Below are 14,139 nucleotides of genomic sequence, written 5' to 3' on the forward strand. Positions count from 1 at the left end.
CCATGATGATGTGTAAGAGACACGGGAACCTGTGAGACAATGATGGGAGAAGTGCTGTCATATGTAATCGTTGTCTGGTATGGGATCACAGTGGACAAAGGCTGTGTGTGTGTAGTAGTGAGGGCATTGTGTGTGTGAGAAAATGTTCCTTCCTGTGGACAGCAGTCTTGAGTTAACTCATGTCCAATCAGCGAGGCAGCCAATGTATGCTGCAGTCATTAATCACACACACAAACACGTGGCGCTGTGCCGAGACATTCTGAGGAATTCTTTGAAAAGCTAGTCGCGTTTAATGGTGTTTACTCACTAATGACTCAACAGATATGAGTCAACAGATATCAAGAAAATGTAAGTAAGCATGTGGTACTGGAAAGGAAATACGAAATATCCTATGATGATGTTTTCCTGATACATTATGGAAAGAAACACTCTTGTAACATTGCTTGCATTCACTATTATAGGGACGGAAGCAGGAATGGAAGTGGATCACAAACTAGAACTAGCTCATAGAAGAATTATTGAGAATACAGTATTCTTTCTCTCAATAGGAAGGGCAGAGCGGCCAGATATCACCATGAACTGATAAAGCCTGGATACCATACCACAATTTTTAGGCTGCACAGTAAATAACTATGGATGGATGGATGGGCAGAGCCCTCTGCCAGGGTGCACCGTAGGCCTTGAGTGCCAACCTTAACTGCAGGTAAAAAGAGGAACGTAGCAGACTGATTACATTTTGTAAGTCCGAAAAATGTAACAAGTCAACCTCACCAAAAATGTCTTTTAGACAATGAACTCCCCTTTTATCCCACTAAGGAGCCGTTATCTGCCTCCCACCAATCAGGAGTGCTGTATTATTGGATAAAGGAGAAAAAATGTGCAAGCTACATAGCAGTTTGTTTTAATTAATCTCCAAGTTTTGATAAGATGAGAGATAATGGGGCGGTGAGGAAGAGACTGAGAGGGGGTTCTCTAAAAAGACCAAAACATTTTCTGCAAATAATGAGAGATGATGCTGTGTACTACAAATGCATATTGGTGACACCCTAAACGATTGGCAAATGGCTTGAGCCACCGGCTCTAGAGAGAGGACAAATAGTGCAGGACTCAAGGGACAACCTTGGCGGGAAGATCTAGAGACTAGAAATCGAGGGGAGGAGGTGCTTCCGGTTAAGACTCAGGCTGAGGGATTAGAATACAGAGGTTTGATCATACCAATGAAAGTTTTACCAAAGTCTATCACCTCTAAGACTGACCATAAAAATGGCCACTCAAGTCTGTCAAAGGCTTTCATCGCATCAAGAGAAATAAGTGATATTGGGGTCTTACTGTCCTCTTACTGGATGCCACATCCACAATGTGAAGAAGGCATCTAACATTATCTGCTGCTAGTCTCGTTTTTATGAATCCTGTTTGGTTGGAGTTCACTAATTTTGTCATATGGGACTCCAAATGACGAGCTAGGAGCTTTGCAAAGATTTTTATGTCAGCGTTAAGCAGGCTCAGACGCCGATAGCTAGAACACACTGTAGGATCCTTATCCTTTTTCAGGAGTAAGGAAATCAAGGCTGTGTTAACATCCCTTGAGAATTCACTCTTTTCAATAGAAAAGTTAATCATGTCAAGAAGGAAAGGCCCCAGCTGTTCCCAAAAAGTTGCATAAAATTCCGAAGGAATCCAATCAAAGCCTGGTGATTTTCCTTTTTGCATGTTCTGTACTGCCAATTTTAATTCCCCAATAGAAATTAATTTGTCCAAGCTAGCTGATTCCTCTGCTGATAACTGAGGCAAGTCAAGCTGACTTAACCAGCTGTCACAGTGGGATTTATCCAACGTAACCTCAGATTCATACAGATTGGAACAAAATGTCTAAAAGGATGTATTTATTTCAACAGTGTTAGTTCTAATATTGCCATTGGAAGATTTAATAGCGGGAATGTCTGCAAAATAATCACTGGATCTTAATCTCATAGCGAGAAGTTGACTAGGTCTAACACCCTGAAAGTAATAGCGCTGTCTTGCTCTACGAAAGAGGAATTCAGATTTCTGTTTCCGGATGTTGTTTATTTCCTTCTTGACTAATGATCGGTCTAAAGCTATCTGGTTAGAAAAATTAGATTGTAACAGTGAGTCTAATCTGGAGAGCTCAGCTTCAAGGTTTTGCAGCTTCAGTGACGTAGCTTTGCGCGCATTAGTGCAGAAAAGATTGATATTGCTCCTAATAAAACCTTTTATTGCGTCCCTCAGTATCCTGGGGTCTTCTACAGAGTAACACCGCTTTATCGATTGAATGAAATAATTGAGGGGATGCAAAAAGAAAATCTATTCTGGAAATGGATTTATGTCTACCTGCAATAAAGGAATGGTCCTTACAGGTGAGATTAACTGTACACCAAATATCTATAAGGCCCAAGCTGCTGGCCCATGACTTCAGAGCATTTGTAGCCTGATCCTGGTCCCTAGTGGCCTTCGCGTTTGACCGATCAATATTTGGGTCCCACATAGCATTGACATCAGCACCAAAAATAAAAAAACAGTCTGTTATCTCCAGCATTTGATTGGTGAGCTTATAAATTGCCATCAAAAACATTAGGTGCGTAAGATGAGTCAAATGCAATATTTCTGGCACCAAACTCTGTTGTGGAGATCACAATCCTGCCTGTATCATCTGATCAAGAGGATAACACTTTAAGTGGGAGGTTCCGTTTGACAACAATGGCCACGCCTTTTGTTTTTGAGCTCGCTGATGAGGATGCAATTGTATGATAGAAACTATTGGCTAAACGGCCGACGTCCACCAGCAGTAAATCTGTCTCCTGTAATAATGCAATGTCAACATTTCTATTTTTTAGTAAGCCCAGAGTGCTGGCTCGTTTTTGAGGAGCATGCGATGTTTTGTACATTAAAGGAAAAGTTATTTGGTAATATACTTATTTGGTTTCTTACTGGAGTTGGAGAAGAAGATAAATACCGCCAGTAGCCAGCTAACTTAGCTTAGCACAAAGACTGGTAATGGGTAAACACTTGGCTCTGTCCAAAGGTAACAACTTCAGCTACCGTTTAAAGCTCACTGATAAACATTTTATATCTTGCCAGTTACTTGTTAGAGTTTCGCTGGTTGCTGGGCAACTAATCCTGACCAAGAAATATTTCAACACATTGCCTCATGTAAAAAAGCGCTTTGCTGTTAATACACTTCAGTTTTGTACAGATTAAACAGACATGAGAGTGATATCGATCATGTAACTTTGAACAAAAAAGCTTTCTTCAGTGCCAGCCATTTAGAATTAGAGATTGTGGACTGATATCCATTTTCTTGCTTTTGTGTGTTTTTAAGATGACCCTCTTAGACATACAGTTGATGTTACATTATAAGTACTGTTGGGCCTGTGTGTTAAAGGTCAACACTGTAACAACTTAGTTTACACCTTCACCTTGGCGAGTGGTTGCTAGGGTTTTGCCTTCCATTACAATCGTGTGTGTGTGTGACACGGAGGACTGTTAGGAAATTTAAAAAATCCCTAGGGAGGACATCTTTTAGTTTCAGAAGTGGGCAGGGATTTGACGCTGTGTTTGGGTTTGTTTTGGCAGTAACATGGCCCACACATCTAATTAAAACCACTTAAACAACAGCTTAGAGAGGTACAGGTTCTCATCCTTTCCTTTTATAGGCATTTTTGCCTCCATTTAAGACACGTCCAAGATGAATCACCTCAACAAAGCCTTTTACTGGGCTCCTTCTCGCTCCCCTCTAACCATCCATAGCTGGGCCACCTCCTAGGATAGCCTTCCTTGACTTACATTTTTATGGAAATGGTCAATAATCATGTTTATTCCTTAGTGTCTGTAACACTGCTAAGAATACAGCATGATATTAAGTACCAGACGGCAATTAAAGTTTAATCAGTGCTTTAACAAGGCCTCATCACTGTCAATCTCAGTAAATCAGTCAGTCCATGCAAGCACCTGATCTCCCCATCATTGCTCACACTTGCTCTAATTATAGCATTAGAGCAGAGAGACGAGGTGTTGTTAGCATGATTAACTGGTGTTGTCACAAAGGGAGTGGTGTCGGTTGAGGGTGTTTTGCCCACTGTCCTCCTGATTTATTTGCTCTCATCTCTCACCTTTCTTTTCATTAAATGTCCATGATGTGCTGTGTAACATAACGTTGCTATCATGCTTTTTCTTCTTTCGTCTTTACTCCCATGTTGTTTAAGCTATTACTTGCAATTATATAGGCCATTTTTCCAACAGCTATTTGATGGATTGGCACTAGTGGTGCACGATTCAGAAAATATGATGATTCCTTATCAATTTTTAGGCTCAAGACTCAATTCAAAATTGTTTTTTTGATTTCAAAAATCGATTCGCAATTAAAAAAATGATTCACAGTATGTATGTAGTTACTTTTCCCATGTGCTACTCGCCGCTGCAAAACTAAAATAGGAATCGGTTTTAATCTGTAGAGCTTGAATCGCAACACAGCCCTAAGTGGCACAGATTTTGTTTGCTCTGTTTTCATAACAAGAGGCCTTTCTCATCCTTTTCACGTTATTAACTAATGTGGCTCTGTCATATATCTAGCATGTTAGCTTTGTCGTTGTGCGCATGTTAGCCTGCGGATGTTTACAGCCACGCAGAGCTGCTAGTGTAGTTGTAGGCTCTCTGTCTGTTTACAATTTCTTGTGGCTATTTGAGGTAGAAAGGTGTATCAAGTTCTGTAAACATATTTTGTTTCTGGATCATTGTCTTCTGTGGTTTTGGGAGGTCATCCTTGTTCTTGGTGTTAGTGTAAATGGAGGGGTTCTGGACCTACAGTAAGCAGCCCCGCACTGCAGCCTTAATGCCATTAGCATGGCTGAGTGGGCAGACAAAGTGCTGAGGTTTGCTAGCCTGGCGACGTATGATGAAAATGGAAAAGACAGTGCTAAGTCGGTGAAATGGATGAGGCAACATGGCTCGGAGCAATGTCAAAACACGACTTCCCTGCTATTCTGTAGCATGTTCTCTTCCCCCAGCATTCTGCTAAACAACACTTACTCTCACATTGCCTTCCCTTTCCACATGCTGTTTTTCTCTCCATTGCTCTGTTGTGATAATTCTGGTGTTAGTCTCTTCTATTGTTGTGAACAGCAACATCTCAAGGTATGTAACAAGAATTGTTGCACTAACAAAGTTTTGTCTTCTTATTTCTGTCCTGTCCCCCTGCCCCTGACTCCTAGGTAGTGGTGTCGCAGCAGAAGGATGCCGCTGGTGAAGCGCACCATTGAGCCCAGGCACCTGTGCCACACAGTGCTGCCAAGAAACATCAAGAATGAGCTGGAGTGTGTGACTAACATCTCCTTGGCCAACGTCATACGCCAGCTCAGCAGCCTCAGTCAGTAGCGCGCGTGCACACACACACACACACACAAACACACACACATTCTCACATACAGTTATTTTAATACACACACTGTACACACACAACACAAGCACCTCAGCTCCCTGTAAGTCGATTAGCGGACCATTTGGATATTAGGTACTGAGTCAGCTATTGCTTACTTGTCAGTTTTCATTATTTTCTGCTATTTGGTAGCAAAACATTAGGATATTTAGAAAACTACCTGACAATTTAATAATCCTTAACATCCATGAACAGTTTTCACAATTGCATATATTTTTGAGTTTTCAAGGGTAGGTTTGTGTAAGGCTGCCCTTGGATCAAGATTTTGTTTGAGTTGACTCAGAGTAGAAGAGAATCAGATTTCCACACAGTCAGAGAAAGTAAAAGTGTGAGTCCTTGTCCTAGTTCAGTTTTAAAATCCTAGCGCACCATGGAGGGTTGCCCCGCCCAGGCTGCGGACGGCGCTGTTAGCAGAGGAGTCAATCACCCTGGACGTTAGTAGAGGAGGTTGTACCAGCGTCTGGTTCGAAAGAAGTTTAGCCAACTTTACTGACAGCCAGACAGTCAAAAAAGAAAGAGCTCCAGTGGAGCACCTCTAGCACCTAGCACTCCCATCTCCATCAGTCAGCCTCCAATGGTGGGTTCTCAAAGGATTTCCAGTCACTACTGACACACCGTTTCTCCAACTGTCAATATCAGTAATCACACGCACATGTTTAAAGCTAGGATGCGAGACAAAGAACAATCACTGACAAACCATTTTAATTTACCTTTTCAATACTAAAGGACCTAAGTTTTGTAGACTTTGCAGAACCAGTTGATATGAAACGTAACTAATGTCTATTTTAAAGTGAAAATGTTCAACCAAAGAGAAATTACACTTTGAATAAATTAGATTAATATCAGGTATCTACTTTAGAAAATGTTTCTCAATATTACTGCATATAAAATTGTTAAAAAAAACATATTTGTGTGTGTGTGTGTGTGTGTGTGTGTGTGTGTGTGCGTGTGTGTGTGTGCATGCAGGTAAATATGCAGAAGACCTGTTTGGAGAGCTGTTTAATGAGGCCCACACCTTCTCTTTCCGGGTCAACTCCCTGCAAGAGCGTGTGGACCGCCTCTCCATCAGTGTCACACAGCTAGACCCCAAAGAAGAGGAATGTGAGTAATATAAAACACACACACTCTACCTTTTTTATTGAAACATTTTCTGCCAATCACACCTTCACCTCTTACTGCACCAAATTAGATATGCACTTGTTGACGTGCCTTTCAGTGTGTTTGTGGGTCATCAATGTGATGGAGTTTGCCTGTCTCCCCCCTTCAGTGTTAATAGCGGTTATTAGAGGAGCAGGCAGCTACGAGAAGGTTTCATTTTTCACCCCAGATCCTACAAACCGCTGCCTCTATTGGAAACATTCTGAGTTTCACTTTGGCTGGATGCTCGTTTACACACTAAAGGCCTTCTCTTTGTGAGGAGAAATTGGATCGGGTGGTCAGGCTGTATCTGTGGCGAGCAATAATAAACGGGTTAGCAATGTGATAACTGGCGAGACTGTCAGGTAAGCCAGGTTATCCTGAGAGAGGGGAGCAGGATGACAGGATAACATAGCTAGAGGAGAGTGCAGTGGGTGCAAAGTAAAAGGGGAGAATCCCAGCCGTATAATACTATGTTTTACGGCACCGTATTGATTTCCCGTGGGCCATCAGTATGTTTACGGCTTTACACAATGCTACTCTAACGGCTTACTTGTCTCTTACACAGAGACATTAAAATGCTCACTGGGCTGTACTTGATGCTTATTTCTTTTCTGTGTGTGCAAGCTCAGGCGTTCATACCTTTTTATAAGCCAATGATTTGTTTCCTAGTTTTTGAAGAATCATGGGTTTGTGTTTTAAACACAGTTGAGGAATAGACTTGTGCAAATCCAGATTACTCACAGATTGTTAAACCTGATCTTACTTTTTTTCCACCCTGAATTTTTCCCCCCTTTGGATTGCTTTTCACCCTTATTCACATTACCTCCCCTCTTCCTCCACCTGCCGTTCTCTTAGCATTTCTAGCTTCTTCTTCTGCCTCTCCCTGCACCACCCTTCTTCCTCACACTGTCCACACGCTGTAGCCATCCTTATTGAATAATTGTGTAAGCCTGTTGTGCAAAGTGTTTCAGCTGGTAATTGAGTCCATTATCCTTCAGAGGTTAAAGGGCAAAGACACACTGACACACCCTTCCTCTCACGCACACAAGGCACACTATCTTATTCTACAGAGGTTAAGATATTAACATTTATCTTATTAGATACATATATAAATTTACTAGGGGGAATACCGAAGTAACAACAGAGCCACTCTTTGTGTCATTTTGGTGTAAGCCTCCTTGTTCATATTCATGTGAAGTTTCTGCATTTGGACACAGATTACGAGTGAGTGATTGTGTGTGTGTGTATCTGACGCATCTGTGCATGTGGTCCTTGGCTTTATCTCCCTTCATAATTAAGCCAGACTTTCCCCCTTTTAGCCTGAAGGACTGGCTTGAAAGACAGTGGATAAGGATCAGCTCAGTTGCAGTTTAAGTGTGTGGTGGGGTTGGAGTCGGAGGGGAGTCAGAGAGTAAGAAAGATGGAAGGATCGAGGGATGGGCGCATAATACAGGGCACTGCAGCACAAGCAGTGGAGTGTAAAAGGATTGTACCGCAGAATGTTCTGGGCCAGGTTAAAATGGCCTCCTCTGCAGGTTGCAGAGATTTCCCACACAGTTCAACTCCTCCACAACCACTCATAACCAAACAAAGTTGTCTTGTAAATGGAAAAAAACCCACACTCTCCTTCCTTTCCCAATCATTATTAATTAAAGACATGTAAAATCTAATCACTATAATAGCAAGGTAACAAGGGAGTGTGATGACGTTGAGGAGAGAAGTGTGTGAGAAATGTAAAAGAAAGATGGACAGTTGTTGGAGGGGTGTGTTTCCCATTAATGCCACTCTTCATCCCTACCCCCACCCTGTCTTTACCCTCACATTCTCAAACACACTCTGCTGTACACAGTTGAAAGTGTATGCTTTTAGCACAAGCATATGACTTGCCTTGTAATTTGTCTGTGTGGGTCTGTGGTTGGCATGGGGAGGAGTTAAGGAGAGGGGAATGACTTCAGGCAAGGATGGGACCATAAATCAGGACCGTAGAGGGATAAAGATAGGGAGGATGGGGGTCGGGTAGGATGGAGGAGAAGGGTGCACATACAAGTATTTTACAGATACTGTTCACTAAACCTTTCTCAATCCTCTTTGAAGTTCTTTAAACCATGTAATGACAAAACATATTTTTGGTGGCCAACTGACTAATTATACTCGGAAATGGTTTATGTTTACAGCTAAGTTTCTATTTTAAATAAACTTTTTTATGCCATGAATGATACATAAAAATAAAAGCATACACACAACATGCGGGAATGTTGTCCTAAATGTTGTCAAGATAATGGTAATCAAGGGTTGATTTTTATTGTACTGTATTTTATGTACTGTTTATTAACAAAATAATTGTGTTGTCTTTTGTTTCTATATGTATTAGAGATATGTTGTTTAGTAATGTGTTCTTATTATATTTACAAAAATGGGAAAGTTGTGAATGGGGAACTTTGGTCTTGATCGCAGACTGGAACGGTGACCATGAGCTGATGTAAATCTGGCTCTTGTATTGTTCCCAATGTTTCAAAAATAAAGAATTTAATTTTTTTTTAAATCATACAGTATAGGTTTTGATTTTCTAGACATAACTTATTTTTATCTTGGACATGACCATAGTGATGAATTTTTTTAAAAAATTAACTTAATTTCGGCCTAAGAAATGTGGACTACAGAATAGCCAATAAATCATCAAATTGGAATGATCATCCCACCCTTTCATTGTATAACTGTATAATGATCACCAACACTGCAAGCAAGCAGTATTGAAGAGCCAGTAATGACTTGTATTGGTTACTTATTAATGGTTTTATTACACAACATAACAATGTATCAGTGACGTGATTTGGGAAGAAATAAAAGCTCAACAGATTGGGACACCTTATTATATAATTACCCTGCAGTATTAACCACATTAACATCTATTTCAGTATCTTGCATACATTATTGCTGGTTGTTCACTGTGTCCCATCGGGATATTTTAAGACTTTTATTTTTAATTTTTAACTGAGACACCAGTAATTCACAAAGGGATTACTGTTATGTTATGGCTAAAAACTCAACTTTACATATGTGTCAAGCTGAATATCAATAGCAGTATGTCAACTTTAACGGGGGTTTAAAAATTCCATGTCATTCAGTTGAACATAGGGCACCTTATAGAGGTCATAAAGAAAAGATAGCCACCTGAACTGCTAGTGATTGATAGTTGCTTTGCCAACACTGCAGAATTATTTAAAGTGGTGTTAATAAACAAACCACATAAACATCCCTGAAATGTGGTTACTGTATTGAAAAGCTTACACACCATGTATTATATAAGTAATATTTGGTTACAGTCAATATACTGTATGAAAAAATCCCATTCTATAAAAATAATCTTAACTATGACAGGCGCAAAGGTGTCTTTACACCCAAAAATTAAATATAATCTTCCTTTCACAGTTCAGACATACTGTGAGGTTAATTGTGACTTGGCTCAGTATTGGGAACACAGAGCAGTTTGTGCAGCTTAGCTATGTTTGGCCATCTACACAGAGACTACACATTAGTGGACTTCAACATGGCGCAGACACTGAAGTGAATGATGTTTTATCAGTCCAAAGCATATGGCACAGTGTGGACAGCATGAAAGATGTTTAGCTGAAGGTCGGGGAGATGTGCAATGGAGACGTGGCCGGAGTGATGTATGCAGTGTCATTGGTTGTGCAGTGCTTGAGGTCAGTAGTGCTTTATCTCATGCATTTATGCAGTTTCAAACTGATACACACACACACACACACACACACAAACTCCTTGCCCACACCCCTTGAGCCTTTAAAGGGTATCGTCCCTTACATTCCCCTTTAGGCCTCCACTCCCCTTCTCCTCTTCCTCCCCTCCTCTCTTGACTGCTAACAGTCGTCCCCCCCCCCCACACACACACACACACCTTCTCTGTCTTTGTTGTCCACCCCTGCCCACTCCCATCTATCTGATTGATCTCTGCTCTCCCTCCATCTTGCATGGAATCTATTTGTGTGCTGTCAGGCTCTCTTCCCCCTATCACTCCAGCCAACCAAACTAATGGCCTGTATCCCCTACTTAATGGTACCGTTATATCACCGCACTGGCTGCAGGCCATTATGGAGGGCCACAAAGCCACCCAGAGTCCCTCTGGGCTCTAACTGTTTCTTTATGTACTCCATAGTCTCTCTCTGCTTCTGCTCTTTCTATTAGTCCTTCTGTGTCACTGTTTCTGTATTCCATAAGAGGTTTCTTCTTCTATTACCAATTTTCTTTTCTTCTCTTTGTGTCTCTCTCATGACATCCTGTTCTTTCATTATCTACATTTACCATGGTTTTTCTTTTCTACTGCTTGTTTACCCTCCTTGACTGTTATTTTCTCTGGCACTTGTTACATGCCTCTTGTTATCTTCTCTTCATCTCTCTCTGTTGTTCTGTCTCTCCTTAAGGTCTATTAAAATAAACTTTCCTGACATGACTGTTAATTTGACTAGCCGGGTTGGGAGGCTAGGTAGACTTGTGAGTGATCAACTGTGCATGGTGAGCATAGGATACAGAACAGCAAAAAATGTTGGCACACTCTTGCAAGTCACGCACGCAGATGTTGTGTTCACTGTTGCTGGTTCACATGTAAACCAACATGAAGCAGGATGAGTTCAGTGACCATCCACTGTGTTAAATAATCTGTGGGCTATCAAAGGGAGAACACTGGGTTTATTTTAGCTTTTGTAAGCATTCAATGACTGGTCATTATATATATATTGGTGGGACACCACATTAATTTATTATCCTTTCAATATCTCTGGGTGTTTAAGCAATGCTGCAAATGAAAAAGAAGGGCTATTTTTCTGCAATATCGGATTTTAATGAATTATCTGGATCAACATGTTGAAGTACCCTGATTTTTCAGGTGTTTAAATGATTGGATTAGACAAAAAAATAGCATGTTGGTTCTGATAATATGGTTTGCGGGCCCCCTCGCCATTTGGCGACCTATGGGAAATTGGTATATGACAAGCTGTAAGTCATGCAGACCCCAGCAAGAATGCAGAAAGTATTAATTACACGTATTATAGTTGATCCAGAAGTATAGATGGTGAATACCGGCAAGCAGATTGTAAAAACACAGATGCAGAGTAGATGCATATAGTACAGTTCATCTACACACTTACTTTGTTACAGTCTGATGTCACTAGTTTAGTTTCACACTTTGCACAACACTAGTGTTTTACAAAGTTAGTCAATGCAAGAGAAAACAAATTTAGATGAAGAAGAGAAAGCAAAAGTACAACATGAAAGAAAAATCACAAACAATGAACAAGGTTACAAGAGAAAAATGTAAGGGATGGAAAAGATGGAGTAAATACTGTGTGAGTCAGGGCTACAAGAGAAAGTGTGCAGGAGCGGAAATATAGGACAACATTTGAATTGAAGTACAACAGAAGAGCGATACCGCGCTTGCGTTCTAAAGGACAGCTTGGCCTATGCCTTTTCTTATCTTTAGTGATCTGTAGGACTGCATCTCTGTAGAAACCGTGTGTGTGTTTGTGTGAAGAACTTTCTCACCTCTCATTGGTTGTGGGTGTTTTCAGCTAGATGCTATCTGTCTAAGAGAAAGATATGAGAGAGAGAGAGAGAGAGAGAGAGAGAGAGAGAGAGAAACTATCCATCACTAGTTTACTGATAAGGAGCTTCACATGCTGAGATCAGAGGCTGCTGCTGCTGCTGCACCTGGTGCTGCTCGAACTGACACACACACACACACACGCTAACTCACTCATTCATTCATAAATGCTTACACTCACATTTTTCTCATTAGTTAAATGTCTTCACTAAATGGGGGTAATTGGTAGTTCAGTTGAATAAGTGACATTTTGTAATTAGGCTGTAGAACATAATGCTAAGCTAAGTGTGTGTGTGTGTGTGTGTGTGTGTGTGTGTGCGTGCTTGCGTGTGTTTCTGTCCACATGGATTAGTGCAGTGTGCCTCTCTCAGTGCTCATTGTTGCTTGACAGAGGTTTATAGCCACCTCACTCTGCATCAGATTCATCCTGACACACACTTCTGCATTGCTTCTCTCCTGTTTGTTGCTTTTGCACATACACACCATCTGACAGCGCTCTGCTCTCCCTAAATGCATTGAGGCAGCAGGACACCGGGCTCTTAAAAAACAAAAAAGAACTTTAAATTCTCAGATCTCACTATTCCTTCCACTTATCCCTGGCGTTTCTCTCCTCTGGGAAAGCTGTGGGCAGGGTATGCCACTGTGGTTATGGCTTTGATTTCCCCCCTTCTCATCATTAGTCACCTCTTATGTCGCTGATCTAGGATCTAATCACAAATAAGATTGTACTCACCAAGTTAATTGCTGAGATCTAGAAATGCTGCAGCATCGCCAAAAGCAAACCTCCAGGTTAACCAACCTTATTTGGAAGAGAAAACAAAGGTTAACAGTTACATTATTACCCAAATTATCTGATGTAAACATTCATCTGAGTTTACAGACTAACTTCATGTTTCAACATTGACCTACCATACTTACCATAGTTGCACCTTCAGTTTTCCTGTGAAATAGAAGGTTATTACCAGTTTTTCCTTATTGTAAGATGCAGGAGGGCATAAGAAGACTGTGACTACCCTCACTTTTCTCCTGTTGTTATTTCTGTTCAATGTAGCGCTGTAACTAACTATTTTTAGTGCTGTCAAACGACTAAAATATTTATTTGCAAATAATTGCATTAATGTCATAGTTCACAATTAATCACACATTTTTATTTATTCTAAATGTCCCTTGATTTCTTTTTGTTCTATTATTTTTTTCTCATTTTAATGCACTTATCAACATGGAAAATTGGATGGGCTTGCTTTGTGAAAATGTTTTTTTTAATTAAAACAACATTGGCATATAGCCTACTGTAGTGTAACATTCTCACTTGGAGCAAATCTTCTCTCACACAATGTAACACTGTCCATTAATAAAAGGGTGAAATTAATACTTTGACAAGGGGGTGGAGAATCAGCATCAGCTGTGGGCTTGGCCATCAAGTGGTATTTCAGACTGGGCGTGCTGCGATGAGAGCTCAGCTCACAACGACAAAACACACAGATCACTTTGGTCTGGTCAATGGAACCATTTGGCAACTTTTAAAAAGTAAACTTTCCATTCAGAATCTTATTGGCATCCATTTCATCGTCTTGCGCATGCCATCCATTCAGAACGTAACGTTACTACTCTTTGTCCGGCTCGCAAGCCCAACTAGTGTGTGTGGCGTGCCTGTTGTTTTGTTTCCGGTCTAGCTAGATCCGGTGTGGAGTTTTCTAACGTTACAAGTTGTTGCAACAGCTTGTGAAAAAAACTACCAAGTTTGCTAGGCCTAAAAGAACCTTAATCTCGTGATAAAAAAATTGACGCCACTAAAATGGGTTTGCGTTAATGCCGTTAATAACGCGTTTAACTGACAGCACTAATTATTTCGATTGTTAATTAATCTGTCGATTGTTTTCTCAATCAATCAATTAGTTGTTTGATCTATAAAATCTCAGAAATCAGTGACTGATCA

General features: G+C 40.7%; 1 protein-coding gene across 8 annotated transcripts in view; it reads left to right on the forward strand.

The window, feature by feature from the left end:
- Positions 1-14,139, forward strand: part of wasf1 (WASP family member 1) — a 55,844-nt gene that overhangs the window by 20,474 nt on the left and 21,231 nt on the right. For all 8 annotated transcript variants that reach the window (XM_032542531.1, XM_032542536.1, XM_032542534.1 and 5 more), the window contains 2 exons: positions 5,226-5,380; positions 6,416-6,550. In XM_032542531.1, the coding sequence (XP_032398422.1) occupies positions 5,248-5,380; positions 6,416-6,550 (268 nt within the window). In that variant the 5' untranslated portion in view covers positions 5,226-5,247. The remainder of the gene's footprint in view (positions 1-5,225; positions 5,381-6,415; positions 6,551-14,139) is intronic.

Source organism: Etheostoma spectabile, chromosome 18 (assembly GCF_008692095.1).
Source record: "Etheostoma spectabile isolate EspeVRDwgs_2016 chromosome 18, UIUC_Espe_1.0, whole genome shotgun sequence".
NCBI classification, from domain to species: Eukaryota; Metazoa; Chordata; class Actinopteri; order Perciformes; family Percidae; genus Etheostoma; species Etheostoma spectabile.